Source organism: Lepidochelys kempii, chromosome 16 (assembly GCF_965140285.1).
Source record: "Lepidochelys kempii isolate rLepKem1 chromosome 16, rLepKem1.hap1, whole genome shotgun sequence".
NCBI classification, from domain to species: Eukaryota; Metazoa; Chordata; order Testudines; family Cheloniidae; genus Lepidochelys; species Lepidochelys kempii.
In genome coordinates this window covers 17,553,612-17,579,628 of record NC_136395.1, presented here as the reverse complement: position 1 = coordinate 17,579,628, position 26,017 = coordinate 17,553,612, and the positions used below count along the sequence as shown (strand labels likewise).

General features: G+C 48.7%; 1 protein-coding gene across 5 annotated transcripts in view; it reads right to left on the bottom strand.

The window, feature by feature from the left end:
• The window catches only part of NCS1 (neuronal calcium sensor 1), a 118,263-nt gene that overhangs the window by 41,565 nt on the left and 50,681 nt on the right, over positions 1 to 26,017 (bottom strand). For all 5 annotated transcript variants that reach the window (XM_078849020.1, XM_078849021.1, XM_078849024.1 and 2 more), the window contains one exon: positions 13,771 to 13,795. In XM_078849020.1, coding sequence (XP_078705146.1) covers positions 13,771 to 13,795 — 25 coding nt within the window. The remainder of the gene's footprint in view (positions 1 to 13,770; positions 13,796 to 26,017) is intronic.

Genomic DNA, 26,017 nt, shown 5'->3' with positions numbered 1-26,017 from the left:
AGGATAAGTGCAGGGTCCTGCACTTAGGACGGAAGAACCCAATGCACAGCTACAGACTAGGGGCCGAATGGCTTGGCAGCAGTTCTGCGGAAAAGGACCTAGGGGTGACAGTGGACGAGAAGCTGGATATGAGTCAGCAGTGTGCCCTTGTTGCCAAGAAGGCCAATGGCATTTTGGGATGTATAAGTAGGGGCATAGCGAGCAGATCGAGGGACGTGATCGTTCCCCTCTATTCGACATTGGTGAGGCCTCATCTGGAGTACTGTGTCCAGTTTTGGGCCCCACACTTCAAGAAGGATGTGGATAAATTGGAGAGAGTCCAGCGAAGGGCAACAAAAATGATTAGGGGACTGGAACACATGAGTTATGAGGAGAAGCTGAGGGAGCTGGGATTGTTTAGCCTGCAGAAGAGAAGAATGAGGGGGGATTTGATAGCTGCTTTCAACTACCTGAAAGGGGGTTCCAAAGAGGATGGCTCTAGACTGTTCTCAATGGTAGCAGATGACAGAACGAGGAGTAATGGTCTCAAGTTGCAGTGGGGGAGGTTTAGATTGGATATTAGGAAAAACTTTTTCACTATGAGGGTGGTGAAACACTGGAATGCGTTACCTAGGGAGGTGGTAGAATCTCCGTCCTTAGAGGTTTTTAAGGTCAGGCTTGACAAAGCCCTGGCTGGGATGATTTAACTGGGAATTGGTCCTGCTTCGAGCAGGGGGTTGGACTAGATGACCTTCTGGGGTCCCTTCCAACCCTGATATTCTATGATTCTATGATTCTACACGGACCCCTCAGCAGGGTGAGGCTCTACATAGCCCAAGAGCCACATGGAACCCGCACACCGCCCTAAAAATGTGACCATGGCCACACACTTCAGATAGCTGGGGAGGAAGGCAAAGATAATTAGCTGCATTTTTTTTTTTCCCTGCTGGCAAACACAGGCAATTTCCCTTCTCCTGCCAAGGCAAGGGAGAGCCCAGTGCAGCACAAGCTAACAGGGCTGGGTGCATTCAGTTCCAACGACAAAAACCACTCATTTTGATGCAAATGAGGTGCAGCCCTCCGGCTCCGGGGTATGGCCGAGGCGTCAGACTCTGCTCTCAATGCTACACGGATATGCACAGCAACCTGGCCGCTCCTGGGCAATGCTACAGCCGTAGCCCTCTTGTTGGTGAGAAGCAGACTAGGAAGCTGGGCTCTCTTGAATTTTTTATTTTGGGGGGAGAGGGGGTGGAGAATCTTCCTCACCCCACCCCTGATTATTCTGACATTCTACCCCAGCAGGTTGAGCTGTTGCAACAACCCAATGACACTGCAGCGACCGCCAGCACGGAGAATTTCAGGGGCTTGCCTTACAGGAGAGCTGTCACTACCCGATACATGGCGGAGCTGGGGCCGTACAGTCCAAGGCACCGCTGTTTAGTGTCAGACTTTTCTCCTTCATGTGTCCCAGTGAGCTGTAAGTCACGTTGTCATGCAACATCTCAGTGGACAAGATTTCTAACCTAAGGGTGCCCCTCTCCCATCTACCCCACCCCACTTGCTCACTAAGAGTTTATGAGTCAAGACAGCAAAGAGCACCTATCACACTGATTATTACACCTATTAGCAGGCCAGGTTAAGGCTCAGACACCACAGTGATGGACGCCAATATAAAAACCTGGTAGGTTGGATGGGCTTAGACCACTTTAAGGGTTGGACTCTCAAAAGCGCTCAGTGGTGGCCAATCTCTGCTCTGCTTGGAGCACAGGGGAGCTTTCCTACTGATTGCAGCGGGAGCGGAGTTAGCTTACACTGAGTGCTTCTGCAGGTCCCCCTGCTCCCCGTAAGCTCTTTGTACTATTTGCTTTAGCTCTTCAGTAATAGCCAGGTGCTAGGGGCCAGTGGGAGCAGGAGCCTGGCCTAGTGCCCACCGGACTGCAGAGGGAGAAAGTTGGCGGACCCTGGACTTGAGGTGTGAGTATTGGTAAGTCACTTGGGGTACGGCTACATGGAGCATCCACGGGAGTGTGACGTGTCAAGCACACTCATGTGTGCTGCATTAATTGGTCCATGTAGACTTGGCTGGGGGTGCATTAAAAGTTCTCCAGTGCACTATAACATAGTGGGGTTTCAAACAGCTCTTCTTCGTGTGCACCAGCAAGGTACACATGGACCAATTAATGCACCCCATGTTAGTCTGCTTCAGAAAGCACATTCTTGTAGTGCACATTACCGCACTATGGAGACAAGCCCTTAGTCTGTCCGTGCCTCAGTATGCCCATCTGTAAATTGGGAACAATGCTCTCCTAATTCACTCACATCTGTAATATGCTTTAGGGTCCTCATATGGAAGGTACTATAGACCTGCAAATATTTTCCACTTATATTTGGTGATTCCCAGCTCTGGGTACTAATACAAAGTATTTTAAACACACAACACTAAAAAGGTACCACAATTATTATTCATATTACTGTAGCTGTACTGTAGGAGCCCTGGTCACACACCAGGACCTTCTTGTGCCAGGTGCGGTGCGAACACAGAACAGACAGTCCCTGCCCCAAGGAAAGGACAATCTTATTTAACAATAAATTCTATCATGTTCCAGTAATCATTTTTCTCAGATATTGCAGAGTTGCAGTATATTATTCCTCTGACACTGCAGCCTCTTGCAGTCTCACGAACTGGCTGAACAATATTGAATTTCACAATTGTTCCACAACCAAAGAAAAGGGGACTGTCTTACTGCAAACCCACTAAGCCAGTTTTAAGTAGCTCGAATTCTTTAGGTCAAAATTATTTGCCAGATGCACGTAGGGGTCTGCTACTTAGAGGTGCTGAGCATCTACCACTCCAACTGAAGTCAATGGGAGCCGTGGGCACTCAACCCCTCTGAAACCCAGGCCGCAGGTGCAGGGTGGGGTCAGAGTGGGCACCAAAATTGGAAAGTGTGGCTGCTATTCACTTTCAGGGCTCAATAAAAGCCTGGTTTCAGAGTAGCAGCCGTGTTAGTCTGTATTCGCAAAAAGAAAAGGAGCACTTGTGGCACCTTAGAGACTAACCAATTTATTTGAGCATAAGCTTTCGTGAGCTACAGCTCACTTCATCGGATGCATAAAAGTGGAAAATGCAGTGAGGAACCTAAAAGCCTGCGGTTTCTCCTTGCCCAGCCCCCTCTTCACTCACGCCTTGGCATGCCCTGCTGCCTAGAGCAGGTTACAAATGGCGCAAGATGCTAATGGAGGGATTTTATAGCTCACACGTGGCTCCTGCAGAGACAGGAGGCCTTTGTACCTAGCTGAATAAACTGCAGCTCATTTCTCATCTCGCTCTTGGCATCTCAATTCTCAGAGCTGTTTCATTTGTTCCACCTCATTCTTTGTGAGGCAACCCCCTTACTTGCCCTGGGAGAACTGGAGTGGGGGGTTCAATCTTGTCCACTGAGATGTTGCATGACAACGTGACTTACAGCTCACTGGGACACATGAAAGAGAAAAGTCTGACACTAAACAGAGGTGCCTTGGACTGTACGGCCCCAGCTCCGCCATGTACCAGATAGTGACAGCTCTCCTGTAAGGCAAGCCCCTGAAATTCTCAGTGCTTCCCACTGCACTGCAGTCCCCTTTGTTCTGTGGCTGCTGAGTGCTCTGAATTCTGATTAACCGCCCTGCACGAAGTACGACAGCGTGATGTCCCGATGAGTGACGACTCGCTGCTTCGGACAGAGCCTGGATCTCTATCCTATGCACAAAAGAAGCTAGGTCATTTGAAACTCCTCAGATAAAGTTCCCTGTCCCACTCTTTCATGCTTTGTGTGTCTACATTGGAGAGAGCCTACTTAACCCTCACCTGACTCACCTGTGAGCTGCGGATCAAGCCCACAGCAATACAGTCTGGGATAGAGTGTCACTAAAGGTAAGATTTTGTCATGGAGGTCATGGAAGTCACAGAATCCATGAGTTCAGAGACCTCTGTGACATTTTTGCTTCAGCCCTGGGTGGTGGAGCAGGAGCTGTCAGCCGGCACCTCCCCCACATCCCACAGCTCCCAGCCGCCATGGGCGACAGGGACCCCTGTAGCCCCAAGCTGCCACCGCGGGCAGCAGGGACCCCCGCAGCTCCAAACTGTGGGCAGCGGGGGGATCCCACAGCTCCCAGCCAGCACAGGTGGCAGGGGGACCCCAGAGATTCCAGTCCTGTGGGGGTATGGGGGGGAACCCTGCAGATCCCAGTTGCCCAGGGCAGACCCCACAGCTCCAAGCTGCTGCTGGCAGCAGGGGGGATCCCATGCTCTCAGCCATGCTTGAGGGGGGGAACCCTGGAGCCCCTGCAGCGCTGGGTGCTGGACCTTCCTCCTTCCCCATTTTGTCATAGTTATTTTTAATAAAAGCCAGGGACAGGTCACAGGTTTCCATGAATTTTTGGTTATTGCCCATGACTTGTTTGTAACTTTTACTAAAAATAACTGCAACAAAATATTAGCCTTAATTGTCTGTCACCAAGGAGACTAGGCACCTCCTGGGAATGAAGAAAAGTGTCTTCAGGGATTTTCCTTCAAAAGCCTAAAGCATATCTGTGCTGTTTCTCTCCCCATCTCCCTCCGCAGCATGCTGGGCTCTGATCCAAAGAAAACTGATTTTTTAAAAAGATTCCAGAGGCGATCCTGGCAATTACAGGCTGGTCAGCCTAACTTCAGTACCAGGCAAATGGGTTGAAACTATAGTAAAGAACAGAATTCTCAGACACGTAGATGAATATGATATGTTGGGGAAGACTCAGTATGGCTTTTGTTAAGGGAAATCATGCCTCACCAATCTATTAGAATTCTTTGAGGGTGTCAACAAGCATATGGACAAGGGTGAATCAGTCAATATAGTGTACTTGGACTTTCAGAAAGCCTTTGACAAGGTCTAATACCAAAGGCTCTTAAGCAAAGTAAGCAGTCACGGGATAAAAGAGAAGTCCTCTAATGGATCAGCAACTGGTTGAAAGATAGGAAACAAAGAGTAGGAATAAATGGTCAGTTTTCACAATGGAAAGAGAGAGATAAATAGTAGGGTCCCCCAAAGATCTGTACTGGGACCTGCGCTGATCAACATATTCATAAATGATCTGGAAAAGGGGGTGAAAAGTGAGATGACAAAATTTGCAGCTGATACAAAATTACTCAAGTTAAGTCCAAAGCAGACTGTGAAGAGTTACAAAGGGATCTCACAAAACTGGGTGACTGGGTGACAAAATGGCAGATGAAATTCAATGTTGATAAGTGCAAAGTAATGCATATTGGAAAACACAGTCTTACAAAATGATGGGGTCTATATTAGCTGTTACCTCTCAAGAAAGAGATCTTGAGGTCATTGTGGATAATTCTCTGTAAACATCTGCTTAATGTACAATGGCAGTCAAAAAAGTGAACAGAATGTTAGGAACCATTAGGAAGGGGATAGATAATAAGACAGAAAATATCATAATCACACCACATAAATCCATGGTACGCCTACACTTTGAATGCAGAGTGCGGTTCTGGTCGCCCCATCTCTAAAAGGATACATTAGAATAGGAAAAGGTGCAGAGAAGGGCAACAAAAATGATGAGGGGTATGGAACAGCTTCCACATGAGGAGAAATGAAAGACTGAGACTGTTCAGCTTGGAAAAGATGACCAAGGGGGGATATGAGAGAGAGCAATAAAATCATGACTGGTGTATGGAGAAAGTGAGTATGGAAGTGTTATTTATCCCTTCACATATACAAGAACCAGGGGTCACCCAATGAAATTAATAGGCAGCAGGTTCAAAACAAACATAAGGAAGTATTTCTTCACAGGGCACACAGTCAGCCTGTGGAACTTGTTGTCAAGGAATGTGGTGAAGGCCAAAAGTATAACTGGGTTCAAAAAAGAATTAGGCAAGTTCATGGAGGATAGGTCTATCAATGGCTATTAGCCAAGACGGTCAGGGATGCAACCCCATGCTCCGAGTGTCCCTAAATCTCTGACTGCCAGAAGTTGGGATTGGATGACAAGGGATAGATCACTTGATAAATTGCCATTGCTCTGTTCATTCCCTCTGAAACATCTGGCACTGGCCACTGTCAGAAGACAGGATACTAAGATAGATGGACCATTGGTGTGACCCGGTATGGCCGTTCTTATGTTCCTGTGTACCAGAGCTGGAAGCTTGGGTGAAGAGGGTCCTTTACGAACAAAATGCATCTGGATCAGTTGTATTTGGGAGGCAGGTGCTCTACAGGAAGGAACACAGGATTTGGACTCCCAGATTCTAATCCCTGGCCCTGCCAATGACTCACTTGGACAAGCCATTTCAGCTCCGTGCCTCAGTTTCCCATCTGTAAAATGGGAATGAGGCTCACTCACTGCCCGCAGGTTAATGTTTAGCACAGCACCTTGAACACATGGAGGGCTATACACCTGCAAAGTCACTTCAGAGCAGAACCCCCAAGCAACCTCTGCCTTCCTAACCACTCCTCTTTCATGGACAAAGGAATCACTGATAGGCTGGGGTACTCTATCAAACAGCTATTAAGTCTTGTGCAGCCAAGAATTAAACACGACATTCCATTCAGAGCATGAGCACAAGGCCCATCCTGCCTTAAAGCCCAACTACTTTGGACACTGGTGTGACGTGTCAGTCAATATTCTTTATGAAAATATGCTTATGATATGAATATGACATAACTGAGACAGACTTTATGCAAAATGGCTCATGTGAGATATCATTGGAAAGGTTCTGATTTACTGAATGTGATTATCCTGTTTCTGTGACTGTATCATTTCTGTATCTGAAGTTAGGAATATTGACTATGTATTTTTATTTCAGCTATGCTACTCTGGGTGACGCCCACGGCTAACACTTCAGGTACAACAATGGAAAAGCCAGACAGGGCAGACGGCCAGTCAGCGAGGACAATGGACTGTGAAAAGCTTGGCCTTCCTGTGGACGCTCCGTACTGCCACTGACTCATGGACACTGTGATCCTACAGGGTCAGGTGGTCTTGTCACCTGATACTAAAACATTACCTGGGACTTCTTGTAACTTTCCCCTGTAAGGGAAAGGGGGTTAAGTTTGGGAAACAAAGGATTCCCACCTTATGTAAATCCTATTTACGGCTGGGGAGGAAGGCAAACAGGACTCCTCCTCTCCATGGCCTTTCAGCCCAAGAAAAAAGACTGCAAAAGGGAAGGCAAGGGAGGAGTCCAGATTGAGACAGGGATCCAGTCTGAAAAGGAATATAACTGCCTGCAACAATATCTAGGGTGAGAAATACTATTTGTAACCAATTTCTTTAGTGAAACCAGCTTAATTTGCGTGTTTGATTTTGTTTGCTTAGTAATCTGCTTTGTCCTGTTTGTTACCCCTTTTACCACTTAAAATCTGTCTTTCATAGTTAATAACATTTGCTTTGTTTATTATTAAACCCAGGTTCTGTAATTTCTAACGGGGGGCTAAGAAGTATGCACACCTCTCTCCACATTGAGGGAGGGGGGTGAATTTCATAATAGATCTTTGGGTCTGCACTCCAAAGGAGGCAGACATCTGAGTGCTGGAGCAAGTCCCTTAAACTGAGTCTTAGAGCTGAACTGCAGCTGGGTGTGGCCCTGCCTGTGTGTGTGTTAGAGAAGGCTTTAAGAACCTGGCTCAGCAAGACAGGTTAAAGGGGGCCCATGCTGGCAGAACAGGTAGACTCAGTGGTGGTTCTCAGGATATCAGGTGGCTTCCCAAGGGGTCCAACCTGTCACAACTCTTGTCCAAAAAAAGAGGAAAAGCTTCCAGAACTGCAACAGACACTGCCAGCTCCTGGCAAGCAATATAACCCTGCACTACTGAGGTCAATGGGAGTTCTTCCATTCGCTTGCATGGGAGCCGGATCAAACCCTTAGGCAGGGGAGCAATAAGGACAGGGGTGTTTACATGTGGAAGAAGCCAAAGCATCAGGGAGCTAAGAACCAGCTGATCTGTGACAACTCCTAGCCTACAAAGGTCTATCCTCCCTGCCAGTGGGCCTGACCAGCTCAGCAGAAGGCCCGTTTTGTGCTGACAAAGAGAAGAAATGGTCAACTTCCCGAGAAGCGGTGTTAGAGCATGTGAATCCCCACAGCATTGCTGCCTACTTCACATCCAGCCTGCAGAGACAATGAACCCTGGCTCTGAATGCTGCTGCCATTGCCTTGATCTTCCCCTTCCTGCTGATGTGGCGTGGGGCCAAATTCTGCCCTAATATACACCCCCCTGCAGCCCTATTGGCATCAGCAGGTTTGTACGGACTGGGAGCGAGGCCCGCGGAGTACAACACTCTGTATAGCATTTGAAAGGCAGCGTCCCGTTCCATTCATGTACAGCATGAGCTGTAAAATACAGGTCAGCCAGGCCACTATCTCAAACACAGGGGCTTTGAACATCAAGCACCTAAAGCCTGGCCTAGGCACCTACTCTCTTAATTTTCAGAGACACTGAACCCTCACAGCTCCTACGGATTCCAGCAGGAGCTGCAAATGCTCAGCACCTCCGAAAGTCAGGTCCCTTTGGTTGAGGTGACTTGATTTGTGTGCCTGACTGTAAAGTATTCAAGATCTGACTTTCAGAGGCAGTGCATTCCTGCACCTCCCCGAGGGCGTCAGCAACCTCTAAAACAGACAGTCATTCTGCAAGACTTCCAGTGACAGCGGATCCAGTGCAGGTGCTGTGCACCGGGAGACTCTTTTACAGTGTTGCTTTATAGCTTTCTGGCTTATTGAGTTCTCCCCGCGTCCTCCAAAGTCTCCACTGACTGCCCCATTGAGTGCACAGAGAGAAGCAGCCGTGAACAGCAGGATTCCTGCTGCTTAACTCAGTCATGATGCCTTTAAAGGCATCTGTTTGTTAAGGAGCTTTATAGCCCTTTTCTACTCTGGAAAGTGCCTACGCAAAAATGACACTTACTTACTCAGCAGATCCCTGCATATGGGCTCACAGGTAGTTACTTCTGTGACAAAAATAAGTTTCTTGCTCCTTTTTACTTTGAGTAGCCCTGCAAAACCAACACAGCCACAGGACAGGGATCAGGATGCCATCTCTTCTCAAGCATCCTGAACAGGATTGCTAAGGAAGCCAAATTCTGTCCTCAGTTACTCTTGTGCAGGGCTGTAGAAGCTGGAAGGGAATGAGCCTGTGAAGGTATTCTGGGAGATGTAATCTGAAGACGAAAGCATCATGCAGGTGTGGGGAATTGCTGGAGATTATGTGTAACTTAGAAAGAAGCCATCTTGACGCTCAGAGGCCAGGCTGAGTTTGAGAGAAGCCAACATTTTACTGGTAAGGAATCTGATCCTGCCAGCCTCGCTTCACATCCAGCAGTACCAATGGGCAGCCCTGCTGGAGGTATCACCTAAAGCTTGTCAACATTTTCTGACTTTCAATTTGTCAACAAAAGTTCAAATTTCTACAAAAAACCCCCCAGAGGATGTATTTTACACCAAAAGTTGTCATGGAAAACTTCCCCGGTTTTTTGACCAGCTCTCGTTCTCCCCGTTGTGAATAGGAACGGCAGAACCGGGGCCCCAGATGAGTACTTCTGTTCAGGAGTCATCAACGTAATGAACATGCATCTACATGGCAGAACCCCACGAACTTCCTTTTTTCCAGCTCTTTCTTTTATTGATTATTTTGGGGAGGAGACATTTCACCATGTTGCAGGGCAAGAAGAGTTCTCGCTTGGCTAAGAGCACACCGAATCGAAGGATGTGTCTACACCAGGAAACTGACCAGAACAGCTACTGCAGAACCAGCAGTTACACAATCGTTATTTTGGAATAGCTATAGCCCTTTACATTCACCCTCTACCTCATTCTGGAAGAACTTCCCATGTAGACAAGCCTTAACTAGTGCTCTCTGGAAAGGAATCAACAAGCTGGACCATTAGTCTACAAAGCATCAACTCCTGCTTATCATCTCTGTCACGATACAAGAGCGCTTCACAAAAGATAATACACCATGCTGGAAACTGAAGTGCACTTTAATTGTGTTTCTCTGCTCTCCACCGAGATTACAAATGTTATTATTTACCGTCAGATATGGGGCACGCAGGGCTCCCTAGATGTAATGGGCACACAATGGATAATCGCCTTGTTGAGAAACATCACATCAGGATGTCTTTTGTTTAGTGTCCAGATGCCTTGTCTTTAATCTGCCCCATGCATGAAATGAAAATCCCATTATCCCAGTCCAAAGGAAATCTCAAAAAAGAAATTCTCCCCAGCCCTGGAAGCACAGTGGGTTGCTGAATGCTACTGAGAACAGAATTACCATAATCCAGTTTGGCTGGTGTGACACTGGGACAGAATTTTTCCTGCTATACATGCCGAAATAGCTGCTAAGTTTTAAGCCAGCAGGATGCAAGAGTTTTTAAAAAAGGAAAAACAAGGCCCTTTCCGCCAGTGTGCCCTTCACTACAGCCACAGGGCCTGCTGTCCAGAGCCGCTGAGCACTCTCAACTTCACTTCACGTCTGTGGGAGCTGCAGGTGCTCAGCACTCCTGAAAATTAGGTCTCATCATCTTTTCTCCCACATCCCCAACCTAGAATAATTGCCACAGTGGAAGGGCTGCACCAAGGTCCAGATCCTGTTACCCTTATCCACAAGAAGAGTCCCCCTTGCTTGCACGAGTAAGGGCTAGAGGATTGAGGCCCACTCTCAAAGGAATATTCAGACGTTGCCCCCTGGGTTATGGTCATAATCCTTTCAAGCCAAAGGCTACAGAAAGGGGGCTGGTATCCTGCTAACCAGGAGATCTGGTTGCCCCATGCAAAGCAGAACCTCTCATGGCTTCTGATGCTAAGAGGCCTTACAAAAACCAAGACAGTTTCCCAGGGGTGCACGTGTCACCTTCATTAAAGAGACACACCACCACACTCACTCTCCAACTGAGGCTCGTGAACCTTGATTCTCATCCACATTAGGCTTCATTTACCATGACAACCCGCAAAATGAAGAGGGTGGGATATCTGCACGTGGCGCTGTCTTTAAGAGGACAAGAAAAGCTCTTTTCCTTGCTGGACCAAATTCAGCATGCCGCACACACCAGTCAGGCTGCATTGCGTAATTTAGGTGGGTTTTCAAGATAGTCTACTGATGAGCCAGCTGCCATAACCAACGTGTTACAGGCATTTAAAGAAATGCCAAGGCAATGGACCTGATTCTGTTCTGGCTTGCTCTGCTTTTACACCCATCTACACCATCTCTGGCTTTGATGGGATAGTTTCTGATTGCTGCTGGAGACTCAGTGCCTGTGTATTTATTCCATGCCGGAGCTAACCCATCAAAGCTAGAGACGGTGCTAAGACAGGGCTTGGCAAGCTGAGTTTTTCGCTGATCACTTCGTTCCATTTCTTCCTTCTGCTGGGAGCAGATGGAATTTGGTTTTTCACCTTTACCCGGAGCCAAGAGCGATAGGCTCTTGCACGTGCTGCGAGTGGAGGTGGAAAGGCAGGGGCATTGCCGCCCACCACGTGTGCTGGAACACGGTGTGCAGAACGAGCTCAGCGGGCATGGGATTTATGGCTGCACCGCAGGGGAGCCCTTCAGCGGTGTTTAAAACCGCTTGCTCTCCCTTCACATTTGTCACTGTCTCTCACGCCCGGGCAGGCTCAGAAAGGTTTCAGCACTTGTTCGAATGCAGAGGTGAGCGCGTACCAGCATCAATGTCAGCACTTACTTTGGAGGCAAAGCTCATTTATCCGGAAAACCACAGCAGAGAAAACCTGCAAACACGGGTTGTCGCTTTTTTTTAAGCCACTCCATTAGTTATGCCGCTCTCTGGGAGTTTTGAAGCTGCCTAACATGCAGCATTATCCAGCTATTAAGCCATGTAGATCGTTCTTAGGAAGACTCTGAATCTCCCCGAGCCCCAAGATCTTCAGGGCTTTATGTCACAATGCATCGCATGCAACCTGACAGGGAGGGAAGGAGAGGGTGGGTGGGGCTCTGCAAACTGAGACCACCCCCCCCTTCTGCTACCAACCCAGTCTAACGTTGCCATCACATTTGGTTCTGCAGCGGAGCAAAAGATCATTGTGCCGGGCAGCCTGCCCCATAGTGCCTGCCTGCTGCGGCCAGAGGTAGGCCTATATTGCAATCCAATGTGACTGCAGCTCAGTCAGACGTACCCGCGCTAGCTACCGCTGATAAAAATGGCACTGTAGGTGCAGTGGCGTGGAGCTCAGCGTAGGCTGTAGAATCCAGTGTGATGCTGGCAAATCAGGTGCCAGCTTATGCCAAGGTGCCCATGCCTCATTTGGATACCGACAAACACAGAGCTGGAATTAGTCTGGCTCACATGCATGTTAGTATTGTTAGAACAGGTATCAGAGCTACAAAAATGTGCTTAGTGTAAGTTGCTGCAGGCAATAATCTCCCTTACAACACCTGTCTCCCATATTGTAAGGTAATATTGAAACATTTGCATTGTAACCCTCTGTAACGATGCACACTACCGGAGAGGAAAGAGACATTAATCCACATGAAGTACTAGTCTCCACCAGGAGGTGTTATCTCCTGCCCAACAAAGGAAGGCCCATCAACACCAGATGAACTTTTGTGGAATGTCAGAGGACAAAAGACTCTCCCCAACCCCAGGAAGAGAAGACATGCAAGTGAATTCTTCCCAACAGAATTAGCAACTGGAAGCAGAAGCGGGGAAGGAATAATAAGCCCTAACAAGAGAAACTGTATCTTTTATGCTGCTTGGACTCTGGGGGGCAAGGATTACTAAGCATAAACAGAAGATCCCCAGTGTTTGGCCTGCGTTAGCCCTAAAGGACACGTAGAGTTAGCTTATCCTAATTTGTGCATATATATGTTTACCAGCCTTATTCTTGTAAATAACATTCATTTCCTTTTCCTAGTTAGTAAACCTTTAGATAATTTGTTACAGGACTGGCTACAAATCTTGTCTTTAGTGTGAGATCAAAGGTGCAATTGACCTGAGGTAAGTGACTGGTCCTTGGGACTGGGAGTAACCTGAATGTTGTGATTTTTGGTGTAAGGGACCATCTATCACAAAGGCAAGCTAGCCTAGGTGACAAGATAGACTGCAGTACCCAAGAGGACTGTCTGTGACTCCATGGTTAGGCTGTTAGAGGGCCTGAGGAGTTTACACTTGATGCTTGGTTGGTGAAATCTAAGTAGAGAACTCGCAGCCAATTTTGGGTTTGTGCTCTGCTTCTTAATGGTCTGCCCTGAGGTTGGTGTTGAACCACTGCAGGACAGCTTGACCCTCTGGGTATATTTGATTGATGAAGCCAGCGTCATCACATCTACACTATTATTTTTATCAGTGTTATGTCCTCCTGAGCTGCAAACACACTTTGGATTGCAGTGCAGCTGAACCCCAAGGGTGGTCCTGAGTCATGAAAACACTTCCTGTCCAGTGGAGTTCAAAGAGCAGGTGAGGAACTAATACTCAGTACGGAAGAACCAGGCATCCAAGTAGCTGCATGCAGAGCCTGGTGCCCGAACGAGGCAGAAATGGATTATGGGAAAGACTGTTGGGAACAGGAGCCACACCCTGAAATGACTTGTGTATGAGTCTTTTGTCTCATGACGCCCGCCTTTGCATCTCAGTTTAGCCAGCTTCCCAGGCAATACAACTCTGAAAAGAAACGGAGGCAAACACGCGCATACGGTGAGCCAAGATGCACACACTCAACGCAGCAGAGAGAACTGACTTGTCACTCAACAGCTGCATGCACACACCACTCGGGAGCTCACAAGAATCAGAAACACGGGGCTGGAAACTCACCACTGCTGCACCTCCTTCTCTGTAACTGAAAGAGAAAACAAGAAAGACAAGGGTTAAGCCATTTGGAGTCTTTTCCTTTGAGTTCTTTCATTTTAAGCTGACTAGTTTCTATAGCATAGGTGACTTGATTGCAGTGCACAAGGACCTTCCTGGGGAGAAAATGCCAGCTGCTAAGGGGCTCTTTAATCTACTGCAGAAAGTCATCACAAGAACCAACGGCTGGATGTTAACGCTAGACAACTTCAAATTCAATAAGGCACAAATTTTTAGCAGTGAGGGTGATTAACCATTGGAACAAACTACCAAGGGAAGTGGGAGGATTCTCCATCTCTTGTCTTCAAATTGAGAATGGACGCTTTTCTGGAAGATGCTTTAGCCAACTAGAAGGTACTGTGCTCGAAACTGGGGTACCTGGATGGAAGTCAGCGGCCTGTGATATACAGGATGTCAGATGAGATGATCTAATGGTCCCTTCTGGTCTTAAAATCTTTGAATCTATGAGTATTTTTGCTACCTTTAAGGCTTAGTACATCATGTCAGTTAGCAAAACTTTCTAGGCCAGATACTCGGCTAATGCAAACCAGGAGTTCCATGGGTTTACGTTGTGCATCACCAATTTATGCCAGCTGAGGATCTGGCCATGTTTCTCCCCGTCTTGCAGCATAAGGTGAAGGCTGACGTAGAGGAAGGCCACTAAACAAACAGGAATTTCTTTCCAATGCATCTTGTGCCATGACACGGCAAGTTAAAAAGTACCTGCTTCTTCTTCAATCTCAACACATTAAACACCCCCCCGCCCCGGCAACAGACAGATAAATGGCATCCCTCCCTGTTCAGCGCTACCCCATCTGCCAACATGCTGACTTTAAGAGCTGTCTGTTTGCGCCAGGTTCCTTCATACCAGTTGTCTTAAATGCCATTGTCACATTTCTTCCCTGCTGACTAGCTAAATCTCCAAAGAAAGTGCTCACTGATGGTTTCGAGATCTTTTGATGCCTTTGCTTGTCATACCTCTTTTTCTCTTAATCTGAAGCTTCAGAGCTGACTCCCTCTGGGTTTTGATGAGCAGCGCGTGTGAAGATCCCATTCCTTTTCTTGCCTTCCTCCCCCCCCAAGTCCTATTTTTGTTGCTCAATTGTCATGCGGTCCTTTTCAGCTGTGCACAGCCTTCCACAGCGCTCTCACTGCAGGCAAATACACTTAACGATATGGCTTCTACCACAGCACAGGGGCAGAGAGGAAGGAGGGGCTTGTGGACAGAAGGGTTCAATTCCTGGTTCTTGTGTGACCCTAGACAAGTCACTTAGCCAAACTGTGCCTCTGTGTTAGCCCATGTGAAACATGGAATTAATACTTCCCTTACCAGACTGTGCGAGGGCTAATGCACAAATGCTTCTAAAGTGCTTTGAGTTCCTTGGACTAAAGAAGAACATTATTTTCTATTGCAGCAGCACCCAGAGGCCCCAGTCGGGGATCAAGGGTCATCGTGCCAGGCTCTGTACACTGTCAGAACAAGACAATACCTGCCCTTGCTACAATTTATATAAAACATTCATGGGGTTTTTAGCATCAACCTTCAAATTCCAATAGGAAACGATTCCCAGGCCACAGTTCCCAGGCGCGGGCTGGCTCTGAGGTCTGGAAATGATGTTCAGAGCGGTGATGATTTGAAGGATCTGTCTGTAAAAGTCACAAATGCTGGTTGACATGATGAAGGTGTTACTCGGAAAACTGCCGTATGGCTAAATGCTTCTGTGTGAGCGTGGAACCCACCAGGGACTGGCAAGGTCTGCATCTCATCTTCCCCAGGCCAGGGACAATGGAGAGTTGTCACCCTTAATGACTGGGCTCTAATCAAACAATAGGTATGCTAAGGAGAGTGGGGTATAAGTTTTCTCCATCTTTCCTCAACAAGGGTCCCAGGTTTGGAGAGTGGAAAGTCACCAAGCTGAAGACAAACACCAAGGTGTCAATGCCAGCCCTTAAAACCCAAAGAGACTAGGTGGGTCAGGGGAAGACGCACAATGACACACAGGAATTTCAGGCAGGAGAGGGGAAAGGACAGATTGGACCAGGTCAGCGGATCTCCATCCTGCCAAGAAGATCCCATGTCTCAGAATTCACGACATGGAGCAGACAGACCTAGATAGCCTCGGATGACCCTGACCCCTACCCAAAGAAGGCCCTGGAGTGGTGAGGAAACTGAGGCAGGGAAATAGGTGTAGGGTTGATTACTTGTGCATAGATCTGTGCGTTTCTCGTGCTATTAAAGAAAGAGCAATGCTGGGTTCTAGTCCCATGCAAAGTCTGTATGTGTTAAACTGTAACCCAGCAGGCTCACACCATTGGCAGGAGCTCAAGGAGAGGGTGGGTTTAAGCTATGGGGGAACTTGAGAAGCCAAGGCCTGGGCAGCGGTCACATGGGCTGCACTCTCGAGTGGGCCCAGTGGTGCTAAGATGGCGCCCAGGCATTGTGCCTATTCTGGCTCTGGAGACTTACAGCACACAGGATCCAGCACCTGGATCCCCTGACAACAGTCTGGGGAGTGGTCCAGAAGGCCTGGTCAAGCCCTTCCCCATGACAAGAACTTTCCCTTGTCACCAGTTCAAGCCCGGCTGACGTCAGAACCTCTGCATGGCTGTTCAGTGACTTTATGAGTTAATGGTCGCGCTCAGCCAGCATCCTTCCCAGCAATGACTGAAAGAGACTGACAGGCTGAACTACCTAGTCAGTCCTCCCACTAACAGTACTGAGACACAATAGCAAAGCTGAGTGAGGGACGTTGATGCTGCTGCTGTCTATGCTGTACCCATTCGGTGGATAAATAGGGCATCTCTCTGCAACGTGAAATGTTATACACTTGCTGAATTCATTCCAATGGGGAGCCTATTTACTTCCACAGTACCTCACATTAGCAAAGAGATTTCCAGCAAAGCAGCTGCATGAAAACTCTATTATTAACACATCCTGGGCATGCGTAACTTAATGATATTGACAAAGTTCGGCTTATTTCCTGTCAATTTGCTAAGTATGACCATTTAAACACAGAACCCCGGAGAGAAAATTCTGTTAGCTGATATTAACTCTTAAAAAAAAAAACACCCAGGGTTTGGCCACTTGATAAAATTAACAGGAATTTAAAAATGTATTTTTCAATTTCCCCCTAAACAAGACAACCAGAAAGTGGAAGTTCATCAAAAGGGCGATTCTCAGGCACATAGGCCCCCTACCAGCTGAGGCTTTACATAGTGACATGGAGTTTTGATTGTAGGTGCAGCTGTATTGCCCACCCTGAGGGCTCAAGAGATTGGCTAGAAACATTTTTTTAATTGGAAGCTGAGACTCACAATCACGTGACTCCAGGAGCTGGGGGTTTAAGAAAAAAACACCAAGTAACGTTAGAAATAAAGTGACGAGAGTTGGCACCACTGATGGAGTAGGATCTAAGCATCTCTTAGGGAACATCTGTTTGGAGCTATTATTGATGGGCTGGGAGACAGCTGTCTAAATCTCAGAGGTGCCCATATGTTTCTATCCCAAGCCTGGAAAACACAATCATGCACACCAAGGTCTGTTTAGCAGAGAATAAGCTGCATTTCACCTTTTCATATTCTCTCTTCTTTCCCCATCCTCTGTCTCCTGCAAGCATCTATTAAACCGGTGGTTCTCAACTATGGGCCCCGGGGGGAGGGGGCTGCAAACAAGTTTCTGGGGGTCCACCAAGCAGGGCCCATGTTAGACTTGTTGGGGCCCAGGGCAGAAAGCCGAAGCCCCACCACATGGGGCTGAAGTCCGGGGCACTGATCCCCACCATCAGAGGCTGAAGCGGGGGCCCCTGTGGCGTGGGGCCCCAGGCAATTGCCCTGCTTGCCACCCGCTAATGCCAGTCCTGGCTTTTATCTGCAGCAAACCAGTTGTTGTGGCACAGGGGGGCCACGGAGATTTATAGCCTGTTGGGGGGCCTCAGAAAGGAAAAGGTTGAGAACCCCTGCATTAAACTGAATATGCAGATACTAGGCAACTAGGCCCATGGTCACCAGGCCAGAGCCGTGACGGTGCACTCTCAGCTCTCCCCGCAGCCCCCCTCTCAGTAGTGGAGAGGATACAACACGTGTGATTATGCATTTTGCCAAGGAGAAGACGGAATGGTTCCCTGTGTACTAAGCCTGGGACAATATTCTTTGGTTGTCTCGTAACAGATCTAGAGTAACGTAAATTCATGTCTTGAGGGGAAGGGCGTGGTTACTCAGGTAAGCAACGTCATGGACCAGGTGGCTGAGGAACGTTACTGGTGCTGGGACCTGTTTGCACACTCACCCTCTCCTCTGCTGGTGACGCAGGGAGCCAAGGGATTGTGGCTAGTTCAAGGCACCAGCAGGAAGACTGGTGCTAGGAGGCTGGCTGAAGAGGGAATAGCCTTGTTCGTCATTGCCTCCACATCTCCCATCTACATACTAACAACAACAACAACAAAACACCAGGTCTGAAATTGACTAGGATAATGAGGCAGAGTGGCTACATGTGGATATGTGAGCAGCTGATAAAAATAGAAACTCCAAGACACATGAACAGATGCCAATTACCTTGAATGGCGAGGCGCGCAATAAAAGAAAGCAATTTTCCATCAGAAAGATTTATAATGTGCTTGGCAAGAAGCATAGACTGGAGAAGGTAGGGGCTGGCGTAAACACAACATTGGGGCAATAGAGACAGCACATACAAGACCTGGCTCCAGCGGGATGCTGTTGGCGAGGTGGTTCCAGAAGCCCCTGCTACCAGCTGCCAAAGGAAAAGTGGGCCAGACCCCCCTCTGGTATAAATCACACAGCTCTATTGGCTTCAGGAGAGTGATGCTGATTTGCGCTGGCTGAGGATCTAGCTCGGTGACTTTGTGGTGGTGCACAGAAGCCCCATTTGGGATTAGGGCTCCATGCCATCAGTCACTGAACACAAACCCAGTGAAAAGATGGGCCCTGCCCCACAAGGCTTACAATCTAAGTGCTTGTCTTCACTACACTTACTTGAGTGTTGTCCCGAATCCAAATCCCATCCACACCCACAAGCCTCTTGCTCAAGTGCTTCACACCTGGGCTAGCGGGCCTGTCAGCGGGATAGGCTAACGCCCGGTGCTGCCAACATTCGAGCTGCTAATGTCACCACTCAGCAGTGTGGATGCAGGCTAAGCAACTTGGACGGCACTCCTCCTCCTATGCTTTCCCACAATTCCTCCACTTCCTTGCCATTTACCGACTCCCTGCTTCTGCATGGGAAGTCACCTACCAGTCCTTACTCACCGGTGAGGCCTTTAAACCCCATACTGCGTGCAGCTTGCTGTGCTAGCAACATTCCTGCTGTGCGGCTACAGAAACAGAAAGCTGGCATCCAGGAGATGGTCTTCTCGGCAGGCTGCCAGCTGGGAGAGCATGCCAAGCTGGAACCAGCTTACCGAGTTGCTGGGTGAAGACCACTTTCCCGCAGGTGACCAGACAAGTTCTCCCACAATACGCTGCAGCTTAGTGCAGCACCAAGAGCCCTATGATAGGCCCCTAGAAGTCCGAGCCCGTCACCCGGGCGCGCAGCACCCGTGTGGGATGCAGCAACTCCAGCATCAGCTTTGCAGTGTGGCACTCTCACCCAGGCGAGGCCAGCTCCAGCGGCCACACACAGGTGCCAATCACTGGGTGACATTCAGACCCGACTGCAGTTAGTGGTAAAACTCCCACTGACTTCAGTAGCGCCAGGATTTCACCCCATGTGTCTTCAGAGATCAGATGCACTCTGAGCCAGCGGAGGGGCGTGGGCCAGAATGGAGGCTCCCAGAGCACAGGGACCAGGGACAGCAGGGGAAGAACAATGTCTATTTTCACTGAAGAAGCTTGTCTAGACTTGGAAGTCTGGCAGCCATGTGGGAGATTCAAATGCAGACACCGGGGAGGTAATATTGGCACCTGGGTGGGCGCTCTGCTTTGGCAGCACTGTCTAGCAGGATGGTCAAGAAACAACCCCATTGTAGAGGACAGAGAGGCCTGGGCTTAATGAAGCCAAAAATGACACATCTGTCAGAGAGAGAGGCCTTGTCTACATGGGAGAAATTGACCTGCATCGCTATTCTGGAATGACTCCCCTATGTGGGCGCTCTTCCAGAACACAGCAAGCTACTCCCAAATAGCTATGCTGGACAATTTCCCTGGGTGGACAACCTTTGCCCCTTGGATCTAGCTGTAAGGATGGGATGAGCGGAGCTGTTGGGCTAAGAAGAGCCTCCAAACATTGATGTGCGGAGGTAACAAGTAAGCCAAAGTCGGCCCTGACTTACACCCCAATGAAGCACCCCATGCGCCCAATGCCCGTTAGATTTAATGCTGCGGGAGCCCTCTGCCGCAGTTGCAGTTTCAGACACCTCTATCTTTTCCTTTGCTGGCTTCAGCGGGCGCTGCAGGTGATCAGCACCTCAGGAGTGCAGATTGCTTGTTTAGATGCCTTCATGTAGATTTAGGAACCCTAGTTTGAAAACATTGGCCTGATCCTCTCACGGAGGATCATGAATCCCCAGTGCAACCCAAACAGGGACTCATCTGAAAGGACAGGTCTGAAAAGCAGCCTGGAGGCACCAGTGTCATTTGGTGGCAGGAAAGAGGTTAAAGGCATTTAATGCTTCCAATGCTGTGGTGTGGGGTTAACTCAACAGGAAAGACGCTCTCCCAGTACATCCACAGCTGCCATAGAGGGGAATACGAACCATTTTCTCCATCTATCTAGCTGCTTATACAGCCTTCATTACTGCGCTCCCTGAGTGGTCCACAGCCACTAATGACGCCTCCCCTCTTCCTCCTACGAGGGGATGGGAGTATATTCAGGGGATGACGTAGGAATAAATAATAAAATAACCCCAACAACAGGAGGTCTTCTGTAATGGTGCCAGGGAGGTGTCAGCCAGGGAGCAGAGCACAGGATGGGGATGGAGATGGGGGGTCAGCTCAGACCACCCATACTAATTGCTCTCTAGCCTCTCTCTCCAATTGCATTTCCTCTCAGGTTCTATTTCAGTCTCAGCATCAGTGTTTCAACTCCAGCAGGAAACAATTACGAAACTTGCACTTTTTTTAGTAAGGGAAAAATGCCTCTAACTACACACTCCCGTTGGGTGGGCAGGGGGAAGGGATGGAATGGAATCCCTGTCATCTGGAGCACGGCGCTCACTCTGGGATGCAAGCAGCAGCCTCCCAAAACCCACTGAGCATAGCCAGCGGGAGAGGCTCTCGTGAGTGTATGATGCTGACAGGTTGGGTGCTCCGGGTGGTGGGACTGTCAGTGCTTACCTACTTGGAGTTGTGCATCTAAATCTCCTAAGTTCTGTAGGAATGGAGCCTCTAAATACCCTAGGGTGGCTTTGAAAAATCTCAGCCTACAACATCAACTCTACTAGAAACCAGAGTGTGCCCTGCTATTATATGGTAAGTACTGTACAGATATGGTCCCTGAACTGGGGATCCATAGCTTATGTAGATGGACAATATATAACACACTGGGAGACCCAGAGAAAGAAAAGCTCTTAGGGAGAACCTAACAGAAAAGGGTGATAGGTTATGGCTTGCGGCTTCTTCTACTTCTGTGTTTGCTTGGGCCACATTCTGATCTCAGTTACAGGGGCGAAAACCTGGAGGATTATCACTGGAAGTTAGTGGACTTACTCCAGATCGCACCTGGTGTAAACAAATTCCTGGCCATCCAGTGTAAATGAGCTCCAGGACTCACTCCAGACTTTGCACAGCTCCGAATCTAGTCACTGACAGTCTCATATTAGGCAGGGAGGCTGAAATGCGAGCTGGAGTAGAATACTGTTGAGCCAGCCCATTCTGCCATGTCCCCTGCAGCGCTGTCTCTCCTGCTGCCAGTGAGGCCTCCTGCAGGGCTGCTGCATACGCAGAGGTACCGTGGGTGGCCCCTAGGCTAGGGGCAGCAGCCTAGGGCCAGCGTGTAACAGCAGGCTGTAAACCACAGGGAGGAATGTGCTGCCTCTTTTAAGCAGTTAATTAACCTTTAGGAATCTGTGGACCTGAAGGTTTCTTCTGGGCTCTTGAGTGGGGAGAGGGAAGTTTAACAGCCAAAGGGCTCAAGGAGAGGAGTGGCCTTTCCTCGCTGGCCTCCTTCAAAACCCCATGCCTCGTCTGATCCCAGTGGAGGGGCTCACACGTCCGCTCTCACGCAGCCTGAACTAGCTTTGAAATCTAAAGAACAGCGATTTCGTGGGAGCATGTTCCTAAGGAAGGCCAGTCTGGTGACACACAGAGCAATGGGAGCTGTGCTCTAGGGCAATAGCTCTCACCCTTCCAGATGACTGTCCCCCTTTCAGCAGTCAAATTTGTCTTGAGTACCCCCAAGTTTCCCCTCTCTTAAAAACTCCTTGCTTACAAAATCAGACATAAAAATACAAAAGTGTCACAGCCACACTACTACTGAAACATTGCTGACTTTCTCCTTGTTACCATATAATTATCAAATAAATCAACTGGAATATAAATATTGTGAGTACATTTCAGCGTATAGTATAGAGAGCAGCATAAGCAAGTCATTGTCTGTAGGAAATTTGAGTTTGCGCTGACTGCAATAGTGCCTTTTATGTAGCCTGTTGTCAAACCTGGCAAATATCTAGATGAGTTGATGTGCACCCTGGAAGTCCTCTGCATACCCCCAGGGGTACACGTACCCCTCACTGAGAACCACTGCTCTAGGGGGTGAGCCCTGAGCTCTCCCACTCCCATGGAGCTAGGTCTGAGCACTGAATAACATTCGGCCTTCTGTGTATTGCTAAGGGCTCCCCGCCCGCCCCCGTCTCTCTTTGCTCCTAGGAAGCTTTCTCAGGGCAAGATCAGGCTCCCGGAGCACTGTCTGCACTGCTCCCCATTCATCTCCCATGGCCCTTTCAACGCTAGGCAAAGATGAAAGGAAACACAGCAAGTCGCCCTGGCCCAAAAGCACAGGCAGGGGAGCCCTGGTAATGATACCACGAAGCATCAGTCATGGCAAGTCAGGGCTACAGGGAACACAGGTTCCAGTCCCCGGTGCTGAGCACCACGAAAAAGAGCTGGCTCTCTGGTCAACACGCACAGGAAAGGGGAGCCTAATGCACTTCCCTGCAATGCCACCGGAGGCCACACAGAGAGTCAGTGACAAAGCAGAGGACAGAACCCCGGAGTACTGATTACGTTAACACACTTTGCAGGAGGGAGCCGGGTTGCAGCTCTGTGTGATTAAGGATGAAATCCTGACTCCACTAGGGCCAGTGGGAAAACTCTCATCAGTGCATGAGACAGAGCTTGGGGCCCCATTTGCAACTGTGGGACAAATTCCTGCTGGGATGAAGAATCATCACAACCACCCCCTCACCTTCCATGCCAAGTGCCAGATGCCTCTCTACCCAACTTCTCCAACACACACAGAGCAGCATGGACATCTAAAAACAAAACCCTACCAAAACAAAACACTTCACTGCACATACAAGTCTCCCCCTGGGGTGAGGGTGAGAGAGAAGAAGCCAGAAGTGACAGATGTTAGGCACTTAATCCACATCTGGAAAATACTACAGTGATGAGGGAAGGAGAAGAACCTATATATATATATATGGAATACAACAGAGGATTTCACTCCCTATGGTTAAGACCCCTCCATGAAGAGGAGGGAAGGGAGAGTTCCAGGCCTGGTCTACGCATTATCCTGCACCAGTTTAACTAATGGGGTGATTTTATACTGGTTCAGTTAAACTGGAGGAACTGGGTGTGTGGACACTATTTCAACCTGGCTTGTGTCATTTAACCTTGTGCCAGTAAATTTACAGGAACAAACTCAACTGATAAAACCAGTTTAAAACTGATACAAGGTCTACACACACAAAAGTTGCATCACTTTAACTAAGTCAATTGCAACTTCTGTGTGTCAACAAAGCTTTAGAGAAATCAGTGAGAGAGTCAGAAATGTGAGCCCAGGCCTGGTAAATTACAGGGCATGGAACATTAAGCCAGCAGAGATAGTTCCTCCCCCCAGTTTATCTGAGCAACTGGAGACAACGCAAATCTGGGTGTATAATCTTAAACCTTTCCCTCTGAGCAGCACTGAGAGATGTCGCTGCCTATACTCTCCTACTGCAAAAGAGCTTCATTTCCACACTGCTTCACCCCCAAACGCAGGTCTTTCTCATAAAGCAGGAGAACAGACAGGATAAAGGAAGTTGGCCCATAGATTGTGGGATACTTTTTACAGACTCCCAGGACCCAAGTTGGGGTGGGGTGGGGCACCTGCATCTACACTGCAAAACAATTGGCTTGAACTCTAGGTCCTAGCTTGACTTGGGTTTGAACCCTCCATATCCGCAGCGAACTAGGACCCCAGGTCCAAGTTCGAGAGATTTGTGTGTAGACAGAAGGGGGGTTTGGGCTCAAGCCTGAGTCTGAGCCCCAGCTTCCACTGCAGTGTAGACACACCATAGGAGACCTTCCAATTCCAACCAGAGCTCCGCAGACACTGAATCCTTCATACATTATAACAGTGGGAAAGTAAATGGGTTAAACTCAATAGCCACAAGACCATTGTCCCTGGGGGTGACTCCATTAATCCCAGTGAACCCACTGGTCTTGAGCCAGCCAGTCGTGAAGTTCAGCCATGTGGAGGAGTCCCCTGCTGTGCCCCTCTGATCCCTGATTCCCGGCATCGCACAGGGAACAGCAGAGGCATTGCACACATGCCTGCAAATTCAGGTATGGCAAGAAACTGGAGGATGCTTCACACCTTTGTCCGGTGAAAGCAAGCCCAGCACCCCGTTCGCTGCCTGTAAGGAAGGTGAGAGGGGTCAGGAAGGGGAGGCTGTTGGAAGCCTGCCCAAACACAACTCAGAGCAGATGACATCTGCCCCTGCGTCCTGCCCCGGGAGCATTTCTGTGACTGGCTGGCGCATTCTGTTGGCACGTGTGTGCCTTGCCACACACCCTGCGTGTTTTCTGGTACAGCCCTAGTCCCCTGCTGTAACCACAAGGACATGCGTGTCCTCTCCCTTCCCCCTCGCTTACACAATAAATCAGAAGACAACAGCCTCGCCTCTGGTTTCACGGGGACTGTCCCTCTCTTCTGGAGGCATGCAGATGAGAAACTGCCTAAAACAACATGAAGCAGATCCTGGGATGCGTCGCAGCCTCCATCACAATACGAAACCGAGCCCCCTAACGTGTGCGTGTCAACTTGTGTACACATGTGCGACTATGAGGATGTGCCTGGCGGACGGTGCATGCTCTTGATGAGGGAGGAGCAGGGTGTGCAGGCCAGAGGAGGGTCCTGGCTGTGACTTCTGCCCCTATGAAAAGTGCTGCTTTGCACCACTTGCCCTGATGGAGTGCTACCCTAGCACAGATCCCCTGCCCAGCCCCTTTCTTTCATTGTACTTAAGAGGAGCAGCCGCAAGAGAAGCCCAGCGTGTACAGTCAAGAACAGAGGCATTGGCCAGATGCATCTGCAATCACTGCACAGCTAGGAAAGGACGCTGCAGCAGCCAGAACAGCCTCTTCAGATATTAACCCACATTGTGCAAATTGCTGACAGCCCAGGCCCAGCTTGGTTTGTGACCCAGCCTCCTGGTCAATGAATCCTTTCGAGTCCAACTGTAACACCACAACGGGTGGCGTGGGGCAGGCTCTGTGACCCCCTGCCCTTTGCAGGATGATTCTCTAATAGTGATCAAACCTTCTCCTGAAGGTTTGTAGGTTCCTTGACAGCCTGGACTGAAATTGACGATGGTCTCCAGAGGCAGGATTTGTTAATATGCAGCCTGGAGCAATGCCAAACAAAGTACAGCTTGACGAAGAGACCAGTAACAGCTTTATGGTCCGGTCTCTGGTGAGCTACCAGGGACAGAAATAAATACTGTATATCACGCAGGGGGAGGAGAGCTGGGGATCCCAGCAGAGTTTTCCAGGGACACACAGTGCTTCCGGCATAGTTGCAAGGCATTGTGTTATTCTGATCGTCACCTTGACATTTTCTCTCCCACTTCAAAAGATCTCCACAATAATAAATGCACTTCCACATAATGTTTTTCATCCGTACCTCCAGATGCACTGTATAAAGATGGGGAAAGAATTATTAGCCCCATGAGCCTTCCAGTTCTACACTTCCATGATTTTTCAGATATAAGGAAATTAAAGAACAGAAAGATTAAGTAGCTTGCTTAAAATCACATAGGGACTCCCTAGTAGTGCTGGG